At 43.0% G+C, this 26,481-nt stretch overlaps 1 protein-coding gene across 1 annotated transcript; it reads left to right on the forward strand.

Moving 5' to 3' along the window:
* Positions 1-535: 535 nt before the first annotated feature.
* On the forward strand, positions 536-26,211 carry cwf19l2 (CWF19 like cell cycle control factor 2). Its single transcript, XM_083695839.1, has 19 exons — positions 536-642; positions 3,863-3,973; positions 4,312-4,440; positions 4,594-4,707; positions 5,668-5,787; positions 6,115-6,208; positions 7,650-7,765; positions 10,408-10,981; positions 11,166-11,397; positions 13,727-13,835; positions 16,839-16,928; positions 18,690-18,818; positions 19,451-19,588; positions 23,912-24,124; positions 24,249-24,365; positions 24,540-24,695; positions 24,863-24,943; positions 25,437-25,538; positions 25,694-26,211. The coding sequence occupies exons 1-19, from the start codon at positions 550-552 to the stop codon at positions 25,832-25,834; spliced, it is 2,859 nt and encodes a 952-aa protein (XP_083551965.1). The 5' UTR covers positions 536-549; the 3' UTR covers positions 25,835-26,211.
* Positions 26,212-26,481: the final 270 nt, after the last annotated feature.

The raw sequence follows: 26,481 nt of genomic DNA on the forward strand, positions 1-26,481 counted from the left end.
TTACTCCTGTGGCTGCCTGGGTCCACAGAGACCAGTGGGCCAGCCTGTTAACGAAGCAGGCTGAGGCTGGAGTCTACTGTGCTCTATTTTGTCTGGGTGTCGATTGTTGTCCTGCAGCTGTTGTGTCTGGCAGCAGATAGGCACTTGATATTTTGAGAAAATTAAAGATGAAAGATGTCTGCACCTAGAGTATTGATCTACAGTAACAGGTAATGCATTTACTCTGTTTAGGCCTACAGGGGTCATTAAAGGGGTGATTATGATACAGATGTAGATCTAGATTTAGCCATACTGGTTCTGTACTGGAGATGTCCACATAACCCTACTATCAATATGATATCTAATTTTCGATCTCTTGCTGATCACAAGCCACTATCACTCAATATCACCACATGATCTACATAGAATCTTCGATATTACACTGATTATTAGACACTTATAATTGTGCATTAACCGTTGCAGTGGAATACAATAACCACAATGAAGTATTCAATATGTTGACGTAAATATTTTTGCGACAGTTTAGCAAAACGAGTTTACGGCAGTATCATGGCTTCGTACGGGGCTAGTTTTGAAAGTGCTCACAGCATCAATGATAGAAAGAAACATAAACGCAAAGCCAGAGAGGAGGTCGTTCAGGAGGTATGGGTTCCTTATGATGATACTGCTGTAGTGTGAGAGAATGTGTGGTTTCCCCTCGATGTCTTAGTTTGTGCTAGAATGTCACGTTAGCTAGCTAGCAAGCGCAAGCTACCGATACAGCTGTATACCAACAGTCTGGCTGGTCCTCATTGGTTGTTGAATATGTTTAAGGATACAAGCATTATATTCGATATATAAACATTATATACAGAATATTTAAAGATTAAATATTATATAGCCTTCCTGTTTTAATGTCTGATTGATCTAGCAGCCATGGCATGGTACCACAGCAGGTAACACTACTAGCCTCCGTGATGTCCAAATAGACGGGTTGTTGACACAGTCTGTTTTTGGCCCAAACATTATCGACAACAATTCAATAATAAATAAAGCACTTGTTTGTCTTTCATGAAATTGTTATGCTAGATATGTTGCTTAGCTAGCTAACCGGTCCGTAGCCATGATGATGGGGGAGGGGGGAAGAAGAATATCTCGTTCTATTGACTGTCACTGTGGTTAACAACCGATTTTTTTTTAAAATAATCAACGCTATTTTAATAATCTGCTACTAATCAAAGGTGCACGTTTGCCAGACCCCTCCTGTAAATCCCTATAATAACTCGAAAAAAAATAAGTTCCAGAAGATTTTGATCAGGTTGATGAAGATTTTCTGGGTAGTTGAAAGAAAGTGAGAGTTTTGTTGACTGGATGAATGATAGATGAGAGAGAGGGGAGGTATAGAAAGATCAAAACAGTTAAGAGGTAAATCCGCGTGGTTTATACTGAGTGAAGCAGTAGTGACTGGTGAAAGGATGACGGCTAGGTAGTTGAAAGGTTAGAATTATAGATAGTATGTTAGAAGGTCATCAATAGATAGATAGGATGAGCCAGGGATAGCTCACTTGAGTGAGTAGAGAGTTGGTTGGTTAACTGGATGAGAGTTAAGAAAACAGTTAAATTGGAGTTAAGAAAAGCTTAATCATTTAAAAAGTTTAATAGGTATCAGAACGCTTTTATCAGGTTCAATGAAGATATTCTGGGTAGAGATCTTTGAATTTTTCTCTGCCCTGAGTCGTGTGTAGACTATCCCTCTCTAACTTTAGTTTGTTGATTGTAGTATGATAGATTGTGACTAACCATAAGAACTCAAGTTTGGAGGGGTTTTCCTCCACAAGGAGTGGCAGGTGTAAGAATTTTAATAATAATAATAATAAGTACAGTACCAGTCAAAAGTTTGGACACACCTTGCCAAGAGTGTGCAAAGCTGTCATCAAAGCAAAAGGTGGCTACTTTGAAGAATCTAAAATATAAAACATGTTCTGGTTTGTTTAACACTTTTTTGTTTACTACATAATTCCATATGTGTTCCTTCATAGTTTTGATGTCTTCAATATTAATCTACAATGTAGAAAAACCAGGTGTGTCCAAACTTTTCACTGGTACTGTAAGTCGAAGAACAATAGTTGGACTTGCTTAAGCAAGCTACCTAATAATCCTAATCACAAATGGGGCTACGACAATACATGGTAGCACTGTGAATGGCCACAGGCTTCAATGCAGATGTATGGTGGTCTTACTCTAATGTGATATATAAAGCCAATCAGAGTAAACACCTGGGTGTGTGTGTGAGTAAATATTATGTGTCGTCAGGCAACTGTGTGTGTGTGTGTGTGTGTGTGTGTGTGTGTGTGTGTGTGTGTGTGTTTGAATATAAGGCATTATCAGTCAGGTACTGGACCCTGGCTGGCAGGACAAACACTGCTATTTGGAGATAAGGGGTTGTATGTACCAGGAAACGCTGTTTAACACAGTTAAAAGCCTCCTCCTTTACACACAAATGTGCATGTTCAGTTAAGCACCTTGGCCTACAAATATGCTCACTTTAGCCCACACGTGCATCCACAACGCATCATTCGGTCGTTGCCCTACAGTATGTCCCCTCTTTGACGCGGGTGTTATCTCCCAAGCAGCTTTGTTGACTTCAGAAATACACACAGGAAGGAAACAACCTGAGATTGAGAAATGTATTTAGAGGAGAGAATCATAATGAAACAGAATGGGTGATAGAGGTGCAAAAGGAGAAAGTAGCAGCCACACATAGGGGTGGGCGATATGGCCTAAATTTCATATAACAATATTTTCCACACTCTGAATGAGAACCATATGATATCATGATATTCATATATATTTTTCTGAACCACATTTTATGAGCCTTGCTAAGTTTATCGATGACAGATTGCTTTTAACCTGATAAAAAACAGAGATTCAAGATTCAAGATTCTTTATTTGTCACGTGCATACAAGTATACAGTGAAATGCAAAAGTGACAGTGCCACAGAGTAGTGCAACAATACAATATGTTTTAAAATAGAATAAAATAAAATAAAATAGAAGTACTAAAAAATATACAGTATGAACAGTATAAACAATATGAACAATATAAGCAGTATAAGCAATATAAACAGCAGATGGATGATTATGTGTGTGCATATGTGTTATGATGTCAGTGAGTGTGAGTGACTTGAGGGGGGCACTGGTGGGGTCATCGTTGATGATCCTGATGGCATGGGGGAAGAAACTCAGTCTAAGCCTCTCTGTTCTTGCTGCATGACAGCGAAGGCGTTTGCCTGACCGCAGCAGCTGGAACAGTCCGTTTTTTGGGTGGTGAGGGTCCTTCATTATCCTGTAGGCTCTGGTCCTACACCTCCTGGTGTACAGGACATGGAGAGGGGGGGTTGGAGCTCCCATTGTCTTTTCTGCCAGGCGTACCACCCTTTGCAGAGCTCGCCTGTCCTTGGACAAAATGTACACGTGTGAATCTTTTTATTATGCATATAATCTTGCAAATAATTGAACTTTTTTAACCGTGTCAATAAAGTGCATGATAAACTGCAGGATAGGAGTGCAAAAATGTGGGATAAACAGTTTGCTACATAGAACCTTATTCCTACATAGGACCTACACATTTTTTTCAAGTCAGCCAGGAACAACATTAAAACAAATGAAACTGCAAAAATGACATGTCAGTGATGCTTCTATCTACTACTGTGTGGTAATTGGTCAGAAATGTATTTCCCATGTGGAATAAATCAAGGAAGTTGCATATATCTCCTCAATATAGAACATCTCTGTTATAACCCATTTCTCTCCCTGATCACTGTCTCTCCCTCGAACTCATTCGATCCCTCTCTCCCCTCCCCACCCCTCTTTCACCCCTCAGGCAAGGGAGCAGTATGAGAAGGAAGAGAAGAAGAAGGAGCTGAAGAAACAGAGGGGAGAGGACACCTGGATGCTGCCAGAGGTTAACCTCAGGCTGCAGCAGATAGAACAGGTGAGGCCACCACCACCGTGTCACTTTTCACCCTTGGGACTGAATAAGAAATACAAATGTTTCTGTCAACCCTATTCTCTACCCAGAGCATAGAATCAAGTAGCCACTATGAAAGTATAACCTACTGCAAGTATAATGCAAATTGGAAGAAAACAATACATTGGTTAATCTCACTGTTTAATCTCCAGTGGGTCTTGTTGCTAAGTATATTGACCACAAATGGGCCACAACCCTCCACTCTAGAAACTGGTTTAATTTAGTTGCTATGGTCATCAGTCGAATTAGTGGAGACTAGAGAGAACATCCTACAAGTTCACTTGTGTCTCCATCCATCACAGGAGGTCTCATGTAAGAGCAAGAAAAAGAAAGAGAAGAAGTCCAAAAAGAGCAAAAAAGAGAAAAAGAAGAAGGGGAAGAAGGAGAAGAGGAGAGCTGAGGAAGGAGATGTGTCTAGCGACAGCTCAGAGGTAAGCATCAGGAAGCCATTTGAGTATTTTCAGTACTATGGGAATGGATCCTTCCTTGCTCACTTTGATTTAAGTAATCTCTCTCTCTCTCTCTCTCTCTCACTCTCTCTCACTCTCTCTCACTCTCTCTACCTCTACCCCACCCTACCCCAGGTGTCAGGGGATGAGTGGGTTGAAGCCCAGCCCCAGACAGAGACCACAGCTAAAGCCTGGAAGATTCCTGCTGAGGCCAAGCTCACAGAGAGTAGCCCAGCCCGGAACAGCCAGGTAACAGCGCTATCCCCTTACCCTCCACCCATCCATCAGGAACGAGTGGTGCTTTCTTTCACCTTGTAGAGGTGCTTATTGTGCTCTAATGTGTCCGTTTTGTTTCATGTGGTATTATCAGTGCCAAGAGTGCAGAGAGTATTGAGATTGATGCTCGAGTAACAGAGGTTTTATTGATTTGTATAGTGGATTCTAAAGATAGATGCAGATAGGTACACACACACAATTGTGGCCGCTCCATACAATGTAAAGCACTTTGGGCTTATGAAAACGCAAGCGTATATACAGCTTCGGAAAGTATTCGGACCCCTTCACTTTTTCCACATTTTATTGTATTATAGACTCAATTTAAAATGGATACATTTTTGCCATCACACAATACCCCATAATGACAAAGCGAAAACAAGTTTTTAGACATTTCTGTAAATGTATTCAAATATTTAAATACTGAAATACCTTATTATTCAATATTCAGACCATTTGCTACTACACTCTTACAATTTCCTCAAATGCAAACATGTCGCCAACAAGCCACTTAATAAGTTAAATTGAGTACATCTTAATGCAAGGATAATAGTTAATGTGATTTTGGAATTAGTTTTTATAGGGTCTCTGATTTGCATAGGAATCAATTACACACTGTGTGGATCAGGTTGTTGAGTGACTTGTTAAAGACAAGTATTTGTATTTGAGCATTTGAAATATTTTCATAATGTATTTGATTATAGTAGAATATAATATGTATATATTGTTTAGTTTGGCTTTTTTTTTTCTTTAAATTTTTTTCATAACTGTTTGCTTTCTGTCTGTCCTTCTCCCCTCTGCCTGTCCATCGATTCTCCATCTGTCCTTCCAACCGTCTCTCCATTTGTCCATCCTTACATTCATGGGTACATCTGTCCATCCGTCTCTCCATCTCTCTGTTTCTCCATTTCTCTCCTGTATCTGTCTGTCCTGTAGAGAGATGAGTGGATGACTTTTGACTTTCTGAGCATGAAAACCACGTCCACGACAGAGAAGAGGGCGGAAAAAGAGAGGCTGAAAGAGGAGGAGAAAGATAAGGCACGCTCCATCGAGCAGGTGTGTGCGCGTGTGTCTGTGTGTGTGTGACTGTTTATGTGTGCTTTTATGGAAAGTAAAAAAAAAACAAATTTCTTCCTTTCTCTAGCATTGTGACTGTCAATGGCACTTGTTCTTACCGAAGGTTTTACTTATGATGACTGTTGTATAGTTGATTCACTTACTTGTACAAATGTAGTTATTGTAAGTCGCTTTGGATGGGTTAGGGTTAGGGTTAGGGTTAGATGTAAAATGTATTGTAAATGAAAGGTGATCGAAGTAAATTTCCTCACTTCACCTCTTGTGTGATGTGCTTGTGCACACACGTGTGTGCGTGTGTGTCCTCAGGCTGGCCTTCATAAACTGGAGCTGAACCCTTTCTGGAAGGATGGGGGGAGTGGACTGCCCTCAGAGGAGAAGGCCTGTACTGCCAGTAGAAAAGGTAACTGACAGTACAACTACTACTCAAGCCTAACTGAACTCCTTGGTGACTAAACAGTCAGCCCTCAAAGTGAAAAAACGTACTCTCCCCAAACTCCCTCCCTCTCCCACTACCTCATTTCTCCTACTATCTCCCTCTCTCCCCCACTACCTCCCTCTCACACCACGCCATCTCTCCCCCACTACCTCCCTCTCCTACTACCCCATATCTAACCCCTGTCTTCTCCCCCCATAAGACCGATATTATACATCCCCAAGTACACTAAACACCGTCCGCATCAGCCCTTTGAAATGCAGTGACCCATTTAAACTTTTGATCTCATACCCCCTCCCTCTCCCGCTACCCCCCACCCATCTGATTTATGTCTTAAGGCGTCTCTGCCCCTCTCTTCACACGGTGACCTCTCTACCCACAGCCCCCTCTCAGAGGGGGGCCAGAAGACAGGGAGGCTTATCACCTCACAGATAGATAGTTCAACACACGCAGGCACACCACGCACACATGCACACACACACACACACACACACACACACACACACACACACACACACACACACACACACACACACACACACACACACACACACATACTTTAACCACAGCCAACCTCTAAACCCTACATTGTAAATCTACCACTACATCACAGGAGAGGAGGGATGATGTCAGGGGGGGATTAAGGATGGACAGAAGGAGAAGGGAAAAGGGAGTGGGGAAGGTGGGGGAGTGAGGTAAGAGCAGAGGTGGGGGGTGAGGGAGAAGGAGAGCGAGGGAGGGAGGGAATGTGACAATGAAGGGAAATTTGGCGAAGAAGTAGAGATGGAGACCAGGCAGAAAGAGAGAGTCTGAGTCAGGGATTTGGGGAGGGATGCAGCACTGAGGGAGACTGCATGACAGAGGGGGGAATGAAAGAACAGAAGATAGTTTGAGTGAGTGGCTCAGCTCTGTTAAGGTGGGTGGTTGGGTGTCTGGCTTATCTCCACTCAGTAGGCATGTTATGATCTCTCAGGAAAAGGTATGCCGTCTCCAAAGTAAGCCTCACCTTAACGGAATGGCAAGGCCAGCCAGCAGGCAAGAGTTACACGCACACACACACACACACACACACACACACACACACACTAGTGGAGGTAGAAGGACGGGCTCATTGTAATGCATTGACCAAACAGAAGCAGGTCTCTGGAAGAGAGTGGGTGAGAGAGAGGAAGACATGGCGAATGGGCTGTTGGATGTGAAATGTTCTGATGCTCTTTAATTTCCTGAGAATAGAAGGATGGGGAGGGGGAGAGAGAGAAGGATAGAGGGGGGAACATATATAGTTGGAAGTTGGATGAGATGTTCTGTCTCTGTGTAAAAAAAAAACTCCCTCTAAGTTTAACTTTAACTTTCTACTCCTTTGTCCTCCTTTTCTCCTTCCTATACCCCCTCTCCCCTCCCCTTCTAGCTGTGGTAGTGGATGATGGGGGGTTGAGTTGGCTGAGGAAGAGTTACCAGAGAATGGAAGAGCAGGCGGAGAGAGAACAGCGCAGCCTGGATGCTATAGTGGCAGAGAGATATGGGGTGAGTACACACACATGTGCACACAAATACACACGTGCATGCACGCACGCACATACACACACTCCCTATCTTCCTGCTTAATTTCCTTCTTGCACTGTAACATTGTTGTCTAAAGTTGACAGAAGAAAAGTGTCTCTGTCTGTCAGAACTTAGGCAGGAAAATGAGGAAAGGTGGACAGATCTTCAGGAACAGTTACCTCGCTGGAGAAAATCTCCACAAAACGTTTCTTGGAGAGAACCCCACTCTGAAGATCTCTTGGTCTCAGTTCTGCAAATACAGGCCCTTTTGGGTTGTTAGCCCACGGGTGACAGAAAGGGAGACTTGTTGATGTAAGATTCACAAGAACTTCAACAGCAAGGTGAAGAAATTACACCAGCTTGGCATCACAAGAACCATGTCGTCAACGGAAGTGGTGGCCTCATTGGTATGTGATACAGGAGATATCGACTGCATGTACAATAGGTGTGACAAATGCAAGAAAGCAACATTCCCTGTTGAGATTAATCCTAAAACAAAGGACAACATTGTGTCCTGGGAAGAGTGGATCAGTAGGTCCACTCCAGTCACCAAGGAACATCAAGATGGTTCTACATCAGAGTTTGAGGTAAAAAACACTAAACTGGAGAAAACTTTTGCAAGCATAGAGCGGCTTGTAGACCTTACCAAGCAGGACCTACTTGTGGAGGAAAGGTGGAGTCATTCGCAACACTCTCAAAGAGCCTCCAGCATGATGCCATCGCCACATGGGCACACCTCGATCCAATGTTGGATTACGTCAGAGCCCAACCATCGAACACTGCCATATTGGATTGTCCGCGATTTTTGGCTGCTGTCTTGCAGCTCCCTGCCTCTCGTTGGAATTTATCTGTTGTATTTTTACTACCAAACGTGAGAAACCTTTAGATTACCCGCTCTCTTGAATCCCGTAGGGCCTGGTGAATCTCCCTCCTACTTCCTCCCTGCTTGTCTGCCGGCCTGCTCTACAGCTCATTCCCTCTAAAATACTTTTCTCCCTGGCCTTCAGTGTTAATTCAGCCTTCACTACGTTTCTGGCTGATGGGCCCTGGTTCTTAAGTCGCATTGAGTAAGTCTCCACTCTCTCATTGCTGTTTGTTTTTAGAATTGTGTTTTGGAAGTGTTTTATGACTGTGGGTCCTTATGCTGGTTGGTTTCAAGTCTGTGGTCAGGCTCTGGTTTGCTGCGTATCCCGTCCATGGTAGTTTTTATGAACAGTGTGATTCTTGGTGGTCTTTTTGTTCCTACACGAACATTTCTATTTCTCTACTCTTTACTTCTGGATATTACTGTACTGGATTTCTGCGCACAACTTAACACAGGAACTTTTAATTCCTTTTAATTCTCCTTCAGTGGACATTGAAGAGGTTTCTGCAGAAGAGCCACCACGCTCGCTCACAAATTGTAACTCGGAGGACATGGTTACTGTTTGTGTGTGAAGGATATAACTGGCTCATCGAACTACAGGCAGACGTGTGAAAGTGAGAGACGATTGTATCATTGTTCTCCGGGATCAGCTGAGACAGCATACCTCCTACAGCTCGGCCCTTGCTGTAGAGGAGCTTTTCAGTCCAGGTGCCTTCCCATTACTAGACCAGTCCCCAAACCAGTGGTCGCCGGTAACAAGAAGAAAACCAGGCAGGCGGCTGAGAGTATCGCTTCCCAGGTTTTCTCCCATTGAGGATGGTCTGGTGGAGTTGTCAAACTGCTTTGACCTTTTCGACCATGATGCTCCGGCTCCATCGGCCCCTGGCGCCCCATTAGATTCCTCTCCCACCTGGACAACTACAGTCTTGGCCCCAGCAGCATCCTCAACTCCTACCACCAGCCTCCCCAGGAGTCTGATGCTTCACCCCGGCCCCCCACTGAAACAATACCTAAAACAGAGCTGTGTTTGAAATATGTCTCATTCCCTTTGTACTATTGTTATTGTTTTAAAATATAATTTATTACAAACAAAACCACCCAAAAAACCCACCCTTTTTACTGTAATGAGATTGTTCTTTGAATTGAAAATATGTGGTTTCATTCAAAATTAGATTTTAGGATGAAATCCTCTTATTTGACCATGTACATTTACATTGTGTTAACATTTTCTGCACAGCATACATGAAAATGCATTAAAAATGTGAACAATGTAAATGATGAATTTAACATTTATAATACATTTAGATAATATTTGATGTAATGGTAAAGATCATTATTGTCTTTATCTTCTGAACTTTTACTATATGTAGTGTCAAGTTTGTGAGAATCACCGTATTTGTGAGCTACAGTGTATGAAACTCAAGCGAACAACCCATCAGCCTTTTGGCTAACGTTAGCTGGTGGTAATCAATGCTTTCCAAGCAGCTGAGCCTTGTTGTGGCAAACAGCTGTTTACATCCAGTGGATCGATCTTGAGGAGGGACTTTAGCTTCCCAGTGAGGTTGTAGGAATTTAATCAAATAGGAAGTTTGGAACATCAGGACTGATGGTGACATTGAAAGCAAGATATCTTGACTCAGAGATAGTTTTCAAACGTGATTTTTTTGTGAATGTGTCCACTATTGAATAATCAAAACATCATTACAGGGTAAAGTTCCACTTTAACTGAGAGGTGTGTGTGTGTGTGTCTCTTCTGCAGTCCATGGATCAGTTTCAGAAGAGACTGGATGAAGCTGAGAGGGCTGTGTTTGGACATAATAGAGGAGAGGGAGAGGGGATTCGTAGAGAGAGATGGAGAAGAAGAGAAGAAGGAACAGATAGAGAGAGGTGGAGGAGACCCGAAAAGGAGAGGGACTCATTACCTGGAGATAGAGAGAGGCAGAGGGATGGCAGAAGAGAGACAGAGAGGCCTAGAGAGAGGGAAAGACCTCAAGACATGGAGCAAGAGAGAGAGAGAGGTGGAGAGGGAGAGAGGGAAGGAGATAGAGACAGGTACAGGGATAGGGAAAGAACTCAGGGGAGGGATCGAGACAGACAGAGGGATAGAGACAGAGAGATGAAGAGAGAAGGAGGTCAGAATAGAGAGAGGGACAGAGAAAGAGACAAGGAGTGGGATGGTAGACCCAGATCAGACAGGCCCCAGCTTGGGGAGCGTCATGCCCACAGAGAGAGGTCCTCTCCTGGCTTAGGTCGTGATCAGCCTCCCCTCTCCCTGGGAACTTTGAAAGGACGCTTTCTCAAGCCTTCAGAGGAGGTTGAGGATGATGATGGAGGTGGGTACTAATACTAAGGTAACTTGTATAACGTTTTGCCTGTCGTATTACATTAATTAATTGTTAGAACGTCTGAAACGCTTTACTTCACCATCAATGTCAAGTGGCCAATAGAACTTTCTATGTTCGCATTTGCAGCTACAAGGTGGCTCATTGGAAGTGTCACCAAACGTTTGTCTTCCAGGCCGAGTGTCCTCCCCTGCACCAGCCCGAGCCTCCATGGCCTTCCTGAGACCCAGCTCTGACGATGATCAGTCTGATCAGAAGACAAGTATTCCAGCCTGGAAGAAGAGCAGCTCTGTTTGGGAATCTGCTTTGGTAAAACCAGAGCAGGAGAAAAAGAGGGATATTGGGAAAACCACTCCAGCCCCAGACGAGGGTCACCACTGTGACAAGATGGCAGTGACGTCATCCAGGTCAGAAGTCAAACCACACATAGAAATACATTTCTATTTGAATGAAACCATACACACAGTAAGCCTATGTGCATACATCCCTCCATGAAGTTACCACTTATCTGATAATGTAGATAGATTTATAATAATATCAGTTTCCACAGGAAGGTTTGCCAGACCTTTGGCTATATTTTGTAAATAGCAAAGCATATCTAATATTGATAATCTGACTCCAATGTAATTATCATTATGTGTAAAGAATTGTGCTGAATGAATCAAATGAGGCTTTAATAATACTGTATACTTATACAACTATTACAAGGGGAATACTTCCTAGAAAAATGTTACATTCTAATAGAGAGAGAGAGAGAGAGAGAGAGAGAGAGAGAGAGAGAGAGAGATATATGATCACAGCTAATTCGGAACAATTCTACTATGATGAGAACCTCACAACAGGACGAAGGAAAAAGAGAACGAACTACTCCCAGACCTCTGCTTTTTATATCATTTTACAACCACAGTATTTAAATTAGGAGCTGTTGATAAGGAGACCCAACCACCATTCACCTAATTCTGGGCGATGGGGCTCTCAATGTAGGGGACAGAATAGCCCCCCCTTCAATATGATTGGTGAAAATTTGAGAAAATCATGGTTACACTACATAGCAACCATCCACCATATGATCAGATCAGTGAATAGTCTAAGTAGGAGAAGATGAAGGGAAGTATTGGATATACAACATAGACATGGATTGCACTGGAACACTGTACTACGAGTACAAAATGTGGTCGTTTTTTATCTAGGGCTGCAACTAATGATTATTTTGTTACCGATTAATCTATATATTATATTTCTCGATTAATCAATTAGTCTAAACGATTAATTTACAAGGAAATACATGGTTTTTAATGCAATGATATTGATATATACATTCTCCAAATGCATTAAAATGTGGGTAGTTGTAATGCCATCATTCAATGGTCACACACTTTATTTTATATTCAAATTGTACCTTATAGTGGCTTATAAGAATAGAACATCCACAAGTCGGCAGTTTTTGAGTTTATTTGATATGACAAAGCATTTATCATAACATGAATTTTATCTATGCCCAGCAAAATGCTGAAAGAATCAAATTGATCATCAGTTGGAAGTGCTGCACTTTCAGATAGCATTGATAAATGCACATTACAGATTACTTGATGATACATGTAGGATGACTTTGGATAAACTGTGCACTGGCTATTTACTGTTTGCTATACAGAGTATGAGACCTCCGGACATAGCTAGATTACAGAAATGTTTTTTTTTGGGGGGACAGCTATCGTTTTATAGGACAACGTCACTAGTCATGCAAGCATACACTGTCATGAATGGAGCACTTTCAACATGTCAGAGCAATTTTGCCATTTTAAAAATTTGGCAATAGCTGCCTAGCTACATAGCCTGCCAGCTAGCATCAACACTTTGCTTACAATGCTGCGCTGTCCTGGCTGTGCGTCAACTTCCCGCATGGCTCTGGCATGCTTCCTTTTCGACTGCTCGTGTATAGCAGTTCTACTGCTGTGGTATGCCATTTAGACTTTGCACAGTGAACAAAGTACCATATTATTGGGTTTTTGTATTCCCACACTTTAGACATCCTTGGTCTGAGCTTTTTGAGGAGAGGACGAGAGAGGTTGCATTGGTCAAGCAGTATGACAGAAACTCTCCTCCAATACATACACCTCAGACCCTTGACTGTGTCATGTTCTGACACACACACACACACACACACACACACACACACACACACACTACCCTTGACCATGACCCTGTCCCTGTCTGCTGGCGATAGAAACATTCCCATCCCTAAATCAAAACTCTGAAATGACCCCACTGGCAATTCCCATGTCCTTTTGTCCTCCTCTTCCTATTTTAAATAGCAATCGTTTCCGTTATTCATCAGACAGTCTGCAGTGGCTGTTTGGTTCCAAAGCGGCAGTTATCAGATCACACACCATGAACCACAGAAGTTATCAGTTTGCACACACAGTTTCTCTGTCTATATCCCTCTTTCTCAGAGAAAAAGGAAATTAGGCAATCAGGCTATGAGCGATGTAATAGCCTAGAGGGAAATCAGAGAGACAGAGAGAGAGAGAGTAACAATATTACTACTCTGAGAAAGAGAGAACAGAGTGGAAATAACTTGTTAGGAGTTGTTGATTTGTGAGCAGGCAACCGTTGGGACAGCTACCTGATGGATGTGTGTGTCTCTTCCCATGGTCCTGGGCCTAAATATAGTGGAACGTCTTGGACCTCTCATGCTCTCTCTCTCTCTCTCTCTCTCTCTCTCTCTGTGTTTCTTAGGTCTGAAAGCGAGAGCGAGGAAGAAAAGGAAGAAGTGCCAATCCTTACTGATGAGGAGATGAACAAACTGGGAGCCAAGTTGGTGAAGGCGGAGATCATGGGCAACACGGTGAGGTCATAATAACATAACCCCTACCATGTATAAAATATGATGATGGCTCCATCTGGCTCTCCAATAGCGTTAGTGGAGCCTCCACCATATTACTTAAGCCTATCCAAGTTCTTTCAGATCGGCAAACACTGAAGGAGCAATGGGGATCGTTCCAACAGAAATATAACACACAAACTCTTTTCACATTTCGAGAGAAACATCCATTCCAAGTTGTTTGTTCAGTGAGCACCCTCCCACTCTGTCCAACTTTGATCAAACCCAAACTATTAATTTGATGGTGTTCATTGATTAGTACACTCAACTCCCCCGATGTCTCAGACTGCCAATGTCCATATGCCAGTCCTGATGTTTTAATGACCAGTCTATAACATATAAGTCTATATGTCAGAGCAGATAGTCTAAAGTGCATAGAGAAGACACACACACACACACACACAGGTCTATAGTGTTTTACTACCTTGAGTACTCTGTCCTATGTATCCCAGAACGCAGATGTAGGTTTGATAGACTCATCGCTATTGTGTTTGTCAGTGTTAGTTAAGTGCCTTTAACAGTGATGCACTTGGCTTTTATACCCTATAAACAGCATCAGCATCTGTCACCAGAGATGGGCTTAAGTAGTGTGTGTGTGTGTGTGTGTGTGTGTGTGTGTGTGTGTTTGAGAAAGAGTTTCTCTTCTCTGCCCTTTAGACTCTGCTCTGACAGTGTCCAGTCGCAGGCCATCTTGGCTGACGAGTGTCATTTTCATGTTCCTCTCTCTTGTGTGACAGAGGGGGACGATGACTTGCTTGCCAACGGGTTATGGCAAAAGCATAATATACCAGGCATGGCCAACACTGTGCTACATGTTAAGACCGCCATCTTCAATGGCAAGACAATCAGATTTCACTAAGGCTATGTCCTTTGCTGTCGATCACGGACGATCAAGTCAAGATGTTGCAAGATAAAGGAATACTTGCTGCGATTGCTGGCAGAGACTAACATGATGATGGTAAGATTGCAAACGGAGACTTCAGGATAGTGTTTGGCTCGACCTGAGACCTTCATTGGCAATGATCAGTATAGTCAGTAAGGTATTGTTATCTATATCTCTATTTGCAATTATGCTGCTGTAGTCTTAATGCATTTGTACCAGCTTCTCTACCAGTTATTGCAGCAAGTAGGCTAACTTAATGCATTTGTCATTTATCTTCACTTGATCATAGTTGACATCATTGGACGTCGCTAAAATGAATGAAATGGGATTATCTGGCCATGGCATTGGTGGTTTGTTTCTATATGACTATGCCCACTGGTTGGACACATTGGAGTCTGGGTTAGGGGACACAACTGGATGTCCCCACAAGAGCCACAAACATCGACCACAGATTGAGGGTGTATCAGGCCTTTTTCTCCTCGGTGAAGCCATTATTATCAAACTTGCTATGTTGTTTTTTTCTCTCCCTTTGAGCCCAGTACAGGGGGAATGTTTTGGAGCCACACCTCGTAGTAGTGTGATGAGGCTAAAATTAAATGATGACAAATACTTTACTCAGTAAGGTCACTCCCATAGCATTCTATGGTCATTCCCACTAAGGCCATCTTTGAGTGGTTGATATTCCTGGCCTATCTGAGCTGTGCGCAATAGCCTCGGGACGAGGTTACAATTACCTACTTACAGCAGCAGTCAAAAACAACTTTAACAAAGTAAATGTATGCTCACAAAGTATGTGTGTGTGTGTGTGTATATATATATATATATATATATACACACACACACACACACCGGCCACTTTATTAGGTATACCTGTTCAACTGCTCGGACGCTCGCACGCAAATATCTAACCAGCCAATCACATGGCAGCAACTCAATGCATTTAGGCATGTAGACATGGTCAAGACAACCTGCTGAAGTTAAAACCGAGCATCAGAATGGGGAAGAAAGGTGATTTAAGTGACTTTGAACGTGGCATGGTTGTTGGTGCCAGACGGGCTCGTCTGAGTATTTCAGAAACTGCTGATCTACTGGGATTTTCACGCACAACCATCTCTAGGGTTGTGAGAGAATGGTCCGAAAAAGAGAAAATATCCAGTGAGCGGCAGTTCTCTGGGCGAAAATGCCTTGTTGATGCCAGAGGTCAGAGGAGAATGGCCAGACTGGTTCGAGATGATAGAAAGGCAGCAGTAACTCAAATAACCACTTGTTACAACCAAGGTATGCAGAAGACCATCTCTGAACGCACAACACGTCGAACCTTGAAGCAGATGGGCTACAGCAGCAGAAGACCACACTGGGTGCCACTCCTGTCAGCTAAGAACAGGAAACTGAGGCTACAATTCGCACAGGCTCACCAAAATTGGACAATAGAAGATTGGAAAAACGTTGCCTGGTCTGATGAGTCTCGATTTCTGCTGCGACATTCAGATGGTAGGGTCATAACTTGGCGTAAACAACATGAAAGCATGGATCCATCCTGCCTTGTATCAACGGTTCAGGCTGGTGGTGGTGGTGTAATGGTGTGGGGGATATTTTCTTGCCACACTTTGAGCCCCTTAGTACCAATTGAGCATCGTTTAAACGCCACAGCCTACCTGAGTATTGTTGCTGACCATGTCCATCCCTTTATGACCACAGTGTACCCATCTTTTGATGGATACTTCCAGCAGGATAACGCGCCATGTCACAAAGCTCACATCATCTCTAATTGGTTTCTTGAACATGAAAATGAGTTCACTGTACTCCAATGGCCTCCACAGTCACCAGATCTCAATCCAATAGAGCACCTTTGGGATGTGGTGGAACTGGAGAAAGATTGCTTTCAAGTCAATATGGACCAAAATCTCTGAGGAATGTTTCCAGCACCTTGTTGAATCTATGCCACAAAGAATTAAGGCAGTTCTGAAGGCAAAAGGCGGTCCAACCCGGTACTAGCAAGGTGTACCTAATAAAGTGGCCGGTGAGTATACATTGGTTGTCAGTAGGGTTGAGTGTGCTTATGTCTGAATGTGTGTGTTTCTCAGGCTCTGGTGGATAAACTGAAGGCCCAGCTGGAAACAGCTCGTAAAGCCAAGGAAAATCAGGCCACACAGCAATCTGGGAAATCAGACATGGTGAGTGGACGATATAGATGGATGGATGGTTGAATGGTATGGAATGGTGTAGACAGGAAGTCAATGTATAGAGCTGGCAAGATTCCTTATTCCACATGAATTCTACACCATCATCTGAAGTTCACCCCTTTCTCACCCTCTCTCTTTCTCTCTGAATACCTGGCTTGAAGAGTATTTCTCTTCTGTTAACAGAGTTCATGTCGACATGAACACAGTTGAACTCCCTCAGATTTATACTGTATCAGAGCATTTGCTCCTACACACACACACACACACACACACACACACACAAACACACAACCGCAGACATACACCATGTACGTATGTACACACTTAGATTTATCCCTTAGCCTTCTCTCCTGCCTCAGCATGAGTTTATCCAAACACAGCACCCATATCTCTGTTTTATTACACTACTGGCTCAAATTAACCGGGTTATTGCAGCGTTCATCTTTCACAAGGTATGAAGAGTCTTTAAAACGTCAGAGCTGAGCTATTTTCTAAGAACAAATGCCTTTGTGTACTGCATGTTTTTCCTGTGTGGGTTATGTCGTATATTGGGTATTAAAAGCTACTGTCAGTGATATTGTCAGTGTTTTCAAATAATATATCCCTTGCTAATGACTTTTTAATACTATGATGAGAATGGAACAACAGTGTTATCTCACCATTACCAAAGCAATAAGTACCGATTACTCCATTGTTTATTTTTGTAGTCTTAAAAAATAGACTTGATGTATAGCCTCATCATATTACAACAAGTTGTGTTTGATATACTGAATGCCACAGCTATCTTATTGCAATAGTAGCAAGCTAACACTCACAACATGACCGTAACCCACAGTGCTTTATAAATAAACCAAGTGAACATGAATCTGATGTAGCCTCTGCAAGATAACCTCCCTGTATCATTGTATGTCATTGGCTATATTTGTGGTTTGTGTATGTCTCAATTCATTTATTGGATGTGTTGTTTTGGTACAACAGGCTTCAGAGGCAGCTTCAACATCCTTTCAATGAAGCTAGCTTTTGTCATGTATGCCCTTTTCTATTGCTAGCATTGACAATCAGCAATAACTCTGTACTGTGTCTGTCTTATCTCTCTCTCTCTCTTTCCCTCTCCCCATCTCTATCATTCCTCTCCTCTTCCTCTCGGTCTCTCTCCTGTTTTATCCTGTCTCTCTCTGACGTGTCAGATGTTGTGAGCTGTCTGAATATGAACATGAACAGTCACTCTCCCTAGACAGGCTTCTCTCTCTGCTTCTTCTCAGTACTGAATAGTCATGTCCTATTCTTCTCTTGGTGAAATCTCCTTCAAGTCATCACTCATTCTGCTTCATGTGAAGAGTGTTGCCATTCTTCTCTCTGGAGTGTGTGTGTGTGTGTGTGTGTGTGTGTGTGTGTGTGTGTGTGTGTGTGTGTGTGTGTGTGTGTGTGTGTGTGTGTGTGTGTGTGTGTGTGTGTGTGTGTGTGTGTGTGTGTGTGTGTGTGTGTGTGTGTGTGTGTGTGTGTGTGTGTGTGTGTGTGTGTGTGTGTGTGTGTGTGTGTGTGATTTATGCAGGGGGGGCTCAAAAGAGAAAAAAGGAAACTTACTTTTTTACTTAAAAGTACTTTCAATGGTGACTTGTGATCTGGATCCTTGTTGTGTATATCAATCACTTCAATCTTTATTTTGTTTAGTGTGTGTGTGTATCTGCATAGTAACTGTATGGTTGTCTTACATCTGGTAGTCATGGTGATCCTCCTGTCCTTGTGCTTCAGTTTCCAGGTCGGCCCGAGGAGGACCAGGAAGTGCTCCTCACCAGAATGGACCATTCAGGTCGTGCTTGGCCAGTCAACGGCCCCTCGGAACCCCAAGAGCCTCGAGGAGGGCGCAGAAAGAAGAAGGCGGTGAGGAGAGAGAGAGAGTGTGTGCGTGCGTGCGTGCGTGCGTGCGTGCGTGCGTGCGTGCGTTTCTATCTTGCATTTCTTCTGTTGCCTTTTGTTATCAGTATGTGAGAAATGAGGCCATGGAATTGTCCAGGAAGAGATGTATCACATATAGATGTAGCTACATCAACAGTACACACACACTTATTGGACATTTTTAATGTGCATGCGAGATACAATATCCTTGTATTGCCACACAACTTGCAGGGTCTGTAATTAACACCTGCCAAGTGCGAAATGCGGGTAGGCCTACAGTACGTTTTCCTTGTGACGGGTAAATCTCGCAGTGATCACCTGCCACTCTGAGCTTGTGAATGGCAGCCTTCATTACGTATGTTTTTAAATATCTATTTGGTATCATAATTTAGGCCTAACCATTTTAGTTCCTTGGTTTTCAAACATTGGACAGATGCGTTTCGCTTTAAAACTGCGCAATTCGAGACAGATAGCCTCACTTGCAGCATGAGATTGGTCAGTCTGTAGTTTTTCTTTCTCAACATCAATGTTGCAAATAATTAATTTTTTTCCTGGTAGACAGTGATTGCCCAGGATCATGATCATATTGTGATGATAATTATCGCTCCCCCCCCCAGATTGAGACGCACAGGGATGGGGAGAGAGTGCGGTATTTCCAGGATGATGACAGTGTTGGTCTGAAGGACTTGGTAAAGAGGGAGAAGATGAGCTCTGCCGAGGACCAGAACGCCCTATACTCCCGCATGGCTGCCAAGGTAGGCTGCATTACCTACAACATGTCAACCCAGACTAAATTATCTACAACATGGCAACCCAGGCCACAGTGCCCTGTACCTTAACTGATGCTTGGGTGTCAAGACACCAACTTTGTTACATAGCATTCACTACAATCAGGCAACTAAGGTCAGTACCTTGCATCTACTCAAATCTGGCAACCTAAAACACCAGAGCTTTGTCCAGCCAAGGTTGTCGTTGAATTAGTGCATTGTTTTTCACTTATACCAGATATCATTATTCAATCTGTTGATGCAGGTAAGTTTGTATCCCAATTCTGTCACAAATATTGTATCAACCTGCTGTTGGGGTCAGATCAGCAGAAATAACTGAGAAAACTTGAATGCTACATTTTCGTTTAACTTAAGTTGGCCAACTCTCTGTTCAACCTTGACCAGTAACACACACACACACACACACACACACACACACACACACACACAGAACAGGCTCATTTGTCTCAGTGCAGGTTGGCCATCCGTCCGCAGAGAAGTGTGGGTAATAACTGGAGAGTGAGTCACTGCAGCGGACTGATGACCTCATCACTCTGTGCCAGGAGCGGAATGGTTGTGTGTGTGTATCTGTCCATCTGTCCGTCCTCTGGGAGCATGGTCAATCTGGCCCTCTCACTCACTTGGGAACATGGGTCTGCCACCAAGCTGTCAGCCATTTTTAAACCAGAATATTTCTGACAGAGGGACAGTTAAAATCAGTAATAACTATATTGTACCTCATACATTAGTAGTGCTCAAACATTAGTTTAGTAGATCCCATGCATCAGAAGAAATCTTCTGGCCTCAATTCCACGTGAATGGAAAAGATAGGCACCAATAATTGTCATTGATGTGATAGGGGAGCCAGTGGCACCCATCTTTGCTACATACACTCACCAAGCACTTTATTTGGAACACTACTAATACTGGGTAGGGCCTCCCTTTGCTCTCAAAACAGCCTCAATTCTTTGTGGCATTGATTCCACAAGATGTTGGAAGCATTCCTTTGAGATTCTGGTCCATGATGACATGATTGCATGACACGCAATTCCTGCAGATTTTTCAGGTGCACTTTCAAGCTGTGAATCTCCCGTTCTACAACATCCCAAAGGTGTTCTATTGGATTTAGATCCGGTGACTGGGAAGGCCACTGAAGGACACTGAACTCATTGTCATGTTCATGAAACCAGATTGAAATGACTTTTGCTTTGTGACATGGTGCATTATCATGCTGGAAGTAGCCATTAGAAGATGGGTAAATTGTGGACATGAAGGGATGCACATGGGCATCAATAATACTCAAATAGGCTGTGGCATTCAAGCGATGATTGATTGGTATTAACGGGCCCAAAGTGTGCCAAGAAAACATTCCCTACACCATTACACCACTTCCACCATAAGAAGGTGTACAGGTGTTCCTAATAAAGTGTAGGTGAGTGTATATCTGAGATGATATGCATCCGAGGAAATTAAGATAGACATGTCAGAAAAGTGTAGAAGACTAAAAGTAGTATTGGGAGACTTCAACAGATCCCAGAAGTGCGACAATTTTCCCCATTGGGAATGCTTAACTCTACAGTGTTGTATGTAAGGTCTTTAGTGCCGTCTGTGAGAGGGGAGCAGCCATATTCAATTTGTCAGTCCCCCTGAGGCAAAACACAATGAACAGCCCTCAGGGAGTTGTACTGTCAGATAGAAAGTCGATTTTTTTCTCTACGTACTTGAAACAGATGGGACTAACAGGGCTGTGTGTGTGTGCGTGTGTGCGTGCGTGCGTGCTTGCTTGCGTGTGTGAGTGAATTTATCAATTTGAATGTGTATCTCCACTTTTGAACAAGAGGCTCTCTCTTTCTCTCTGTCTCTCTATTTATCTTTCTCTGTTTCTCTTTACAGATAACATGTCAGTAATATGAGTATTTATTATTTATTTCTGTGTGTGTGTGTGAAACCGGAAATAATAAACACCATGAGATGTCGTCTGAGTTACCATGGTGATTTAAAATGAAAGCAACAAATGTTGCACCTTTTAGCTCTCAGCTATGTCTCTTATCTTCACAGCTCTCTCTCTCACACACACACACACACACACACACACACTCTCCTTAGCTCTGCTGTAGGCCTTCAACCAGGGACTATGCTCTATAAATACCACTACAGTTACCATGGCAAACTGTCTATAAATACTGTTTCTAATCAGTTATATATTATCTGGATAGAGAGAGAACCTCATTGTCTCAACATCTCTCTCCAATTCCCTCTGGCTTCAACAGTGTAGTGTATCCTCTGTAGAAGACACCTTTCATGTGTCTTTAGGAGTGCCACAGCAAAGGGGGTGAATACTTATGCAATTGTCTTGTCAGTTTTTCATTCTTATAAATGTTTTTAAATGTTACTTTTCCCAGGGTGTACAGTGTGTAAAGCCAGATGGATTTTCACAAACGCAGACGATTCTAACTGACGAGAGGGTCGGATACTGCAAGACAGATTCCCCACGTCAGACTATCTTGATGCAATATACACTGTGTGTCAGCAGACCCGATAGTAGCTCTCGCAAATCATTTTCTCTAGATAGACCTTTAAAGGCAACTTTGGTCCTGCCACATTTTTCTAAGTATTAGTATTAGCATTTAAGTATTCTCTAAGTATGGTCCCAAACATGTTGCCATTGTTTACAACATCTTGGATTCTCATTGGTTGAGGCTGATATATCCCCTCGGAGCACCACTACTGCACGAGTGGAGACATGTCAGAATCTGACGTGATCGTGTCTTCTCTTCATATCGTTGACCAACTCACAATATGTGAGTCAAGATGTCAAGTTCACCATAGATGACGGCTCATGGCAAATTCGTGGCTGAAGGGAAATTGACAGCTCTTTAACTTGATAGTTACGCATGCATATGGTCTGTAATTAAAACTCAAGCAGTGAGGTGCACAGATGACAAAGGAAGATGCAAGATTCCTAACCCCACACACACACACACACACAACCATGGTCTCCATGATGATCGAACCACCACTTTTGTCTCCTTTTTATGAGCATGCTTTAGTTACAATGAATTGTGAGGAGTTCACATTTGCTCCAATACCTGAAGTCGATGTCTCAAGTCTGTGTTGTTAAGTATGCATGTGAACATTAGACATCAATGGTTAGCTCTGTGATAACCTGGTCACGATTATGTCGTGCTGTTTTAACAGAACCTTTATCCAAGCGCACAACATCACATTAATACACATAGGAAGAATAAGGATAGAGAATCAACAAATTAATCAATTTAATAGTTTCAAAGGAATGTATAAAATAAACAAACTGTAATCTAATGGAAGTTCAACTATAATATACTATCTAATGCTACATGTGTCAACACAGGAGACCCTAACCCTAACCCTAACCCGAGAAACTCAAAGAATACGTTGTTGTTCTTGTCCTTAAACACCATCCCAGCATGGAACATCTGAGACAACGATGGGAGATGCCTGTTGGACTATACTATATACATTATATACATTACAATAGCGGAATTTACAATGAAGTGTTATCAACAGGTGAAGTGCGATATCCTCAAGATGTCCACCAGGCATGCTCATTCAACTGTAAATAGGTGTTCCGGGCTGACATTTACATTTATGGCATTTAGCAGACGCCTTTACCCAAAGCGACTTACATTTGTTTAAGTAAGTGAATCATCTATCCAACAATCATCATAAGACAAAGTAATCAATGCTCACACCAGGGGCCATTGGCAGTCGTAATGCCAGTAGGGTAATTTATTATTTTTTTTAAATATATTTTATTAGCAGGAGAGAACTTGTACAGGGGGGGTAGCAGGAAGCTCATTCCACCAGCGGGGCACCAGGACAGTGAAAAGCCATGACCGAGTAGCGCGGCCACTGCATCCACGTAGAGGCGGCGGTGCCAGGCGGGCAGCCAAGGTGGATGAGTGGAGTGATCTTGCAGGGGTTTGGTGGCTAACCATTGCTTGCGGGTAGGGAGGGGCTGTTCCCTTTGCCGGCCGGTAGGCAAGCACCAGGGTCTTGAATTTGATGCGAGCTGCTACCGGGAGCCAGTGGAGGGTGAGAGAGGGGCATTGATCACCATTCACAATGGAAGATCAAACAATCGTTGTCTTTGAATCAGCCACATTTAAACACATGTAAATCACAATGACTGTCTCCACTGACTCCGTCTCCGGCTTCATGTTAGACATCATGTTAGGTCTCTCTGATGCATTGCTAATGACACACAAACTACCCATCCATGTTTAACCCATCCACTGTCCAGCTCACTGTCTCTGTCTCTCTCTCTCTCAGATGATGGGGAAGACGGATGGTGATAACTATACTCTGGATGACATGTTTGTGTCAAGTGCTGCTCAGAGAGAGGGGGAGGGCAGAGATGAGGACAGGATGAGGAGTAAAGCCATACAGGAACACAGGCGACTGGCTGCTACCATGGAGAAATGCCAACACTGCTTCAGCAACCCAGAACTACAGAAACACCTGATCATTGCTATAGGAACTAAGGTGCGTGTGTGTGTGTGTGTGTGTGTGTGTGTGTGTGTGTGTGTGTGTGTGTGTGTGTGTGTGTGTGTGTGTGTGTGTGTGTTTTTGTATTCTGCACGTGTATTCTGACTCTGTGTGTCTCCAGGTCTATCTAAGCCTGCCAGGGGGTGTGTCTCTGACTGAGGGGCACTGTGTCATTGCTCCGCTACAACATCACTGTTCTGCCACCGGATTGGATGAGGACGTGTGGACTGAGATCCAGGTCAGCCTTCAAATGCCTAATCACACCCTCCCGTCTGTAGCTTTGCACAACCCACTATTGGAAGTAGGGAGGGACTTGTGTTATTGTTAATTAATTTAGAAAGGCGTCAGAATGATCAAATGGGATTACATTGGATATAAATCTGAATCAAGTGCCATACACTTGTATTTCCAGGTGTTTCGTCGTGCCTTGGTACGTATGTTTGAGTCTGAGGAGCAGGACTGTGTATTTATGGAGACTCATATGAACCCAAAGAGACGACAGCACATGGTACTGGAGTGTATCCCTTTACCTAGGGAACTGGGGGACATGGCCCCTATTTACTTTAAGGTAGGTGTGTGTGTGTGTGTGTGTGTGTGTGTGTGTGCGTGCGTGCGTGCGTCTCCTCCTCCAAGGCTCCGCTTTCCGCTGTGTGTATGTTTTTGTTTGTAAATTTCATGTGCACATCCCCATACAGGACATTTGTGTGTGTGTAACCTGTGTGTATGTTCCTGTAGAAAGCCATCATGGAGTGTGATGAGGAGTGGGCAATGAATAAGAAGGTTGTGGACCTGTCATCTAAAGACATACGCCAAGCTGTAAGTCACATTTCTCTTTTCTTTCTGTCTTTCTCCTTCCTCTCTCACTCAATATCTATCCCCTGTCCCCCTTCTCCCTTCCCTCTGTTCCAAAGACCTGTTTTCCCCTCTTCTTTCTCTAGTTCCCTTTTACTCCTTCTAGCTTAATTCCCACTCATCTCCCCTGCAAATCCCACAAACCAGTGATTCCTACTAAGTAGAGCTGAGTAGAGTAAGGTTATTCTGTTTTTATTATGCTTGTAAACCCTACAGTGTGTGTGTGTGTCTCCTAGGCACTGCAGGGTCTGGTGTATTGCTGGGGTTTAGGTTTAGAATAATTACTGCAGCTGGTGTTCAGTGGATGGTGTTTGTTGGTAAACGTGTGTGTGTGTGTGTGTGTGTGTGTGTGTGTGTGTGTGTGTGTGTGTGTGTGTGTGTGTGTGTGTGTGTGTGTGTGTGTGTGTGTGTGTGTGTGTGTGTGTGTGTGTGTGTGTGTGTGTGTTCTCTCTCTCAGGTTCCCCGGGGTCTGCCATACTTTGCCGTAGACTTTGGTTTGCAGGGGGGCTTTGCTCACGTCATTGAGAATGAACAGAAATTTCCCCACTACTTTGGCAAGGTCAGTTTGAAGGATGCAATATTGTGGAGATCTGTGTCAAATGGCATGTATGTGTATATTAGCATTTGCTTGTACTTGTACAGTTTGTATAATGTGTTTCCATGTGTAATAAGATGAGTGATGTCAGGTCTCTCTCTCCTCTTCCCGTGTCTCAGGAGATTGTTGGGGGGATGATGGATCTTGAGCCTCGTCGATGGAGAAAGCCAATCAGAGAAAACTTTGATGACCAGAGAAAGAAAGTTCTACAGTTCTCTCAGTGGTGGAAACCATATGACTGCACCAAAACTGACAGCTGAACGCGCACACACACACACACACACACACACACACACACACACACACACACACACACACACACACACCATTATAACAAAAGCATAAGAAAACATTTGCTTTGAAATGTTTTTGTTTGTTTTTTTGTTTTGAAATTATGTTTTTATAATCTATGTTGTGAGGTTGACATTCACTGAATAAGATGCTGATTGTTTTTACTGGGCTGAATAAAACGTTAGAAAGTAAAACAAGTTTAAAGCGCATGTGGTACTGTGGCTTCAGCCAAAAGCACCTTTTACAGTGCCCTCTGTAATGTTTGGACAGTGAAGCATTATTTCTTCTTTTGGTTCTATACTCCAAAGGTTTGGATTTGAAATAAAACAATTACTATGAGGTTAAATGATAGATTCTCAGGTTTTATTTGAGGGTATTTTTGTACATATTGCTTTCATCATTTAGAAATGTCTACAGTAAACATATTGTCCCCCACTAATGATGTAGCACCCCTCGTGTGAATTGGTACTATGACATCAGTGGAATTTGGGAATTTCAGTTGTTTACTATAGCACCCCCCTTAGGCCAATCAGTGCCATTTTGTAAATGCCGAATCTCTATGGTAAGACGCATCATCCACTCAAGTTTCGTAAAAATTGTCCAAGTGGTGTCGTGG

The sequence above is a fragment of the Argentina silus genome, assembly GCF_951799395.1.
Source record: "Argentina silus genome assembly, chromosome: X".
NCBI classification, from domain to species: domain Eukaryota; kingdom Metazoa; phylum Chordata; class Actinopteri; order Argentiniformes; family Argentinidae; genus Argentina; species Argentina silus.

Excerpts from the sequence above, each read along its gene's own strand:
- cwf19l2 (XM_083695839.1), top strand. The coding sequence starts at position 550 with ATGGCTTCGTACGGGGCTAGTTTTGAAAGTGCTCACAGCATCAATGAT. Across the intron at positions 643-3,862 it reads GAGAGGAGGTCGTTCAGGAG|GCAAGGGAGCAGTATGAGAA; the intron begins GTATGGGTTCCT and ends TTCACCCCTCAG. Across the intron at positions 10,982-11,165 it reads GGTTGAGGATGATGATGGAG|GCCGAGTGTCCTCCCCTGCA; the intron begins GTGGGTACTAAT and ends TTTGTCTTCCAG.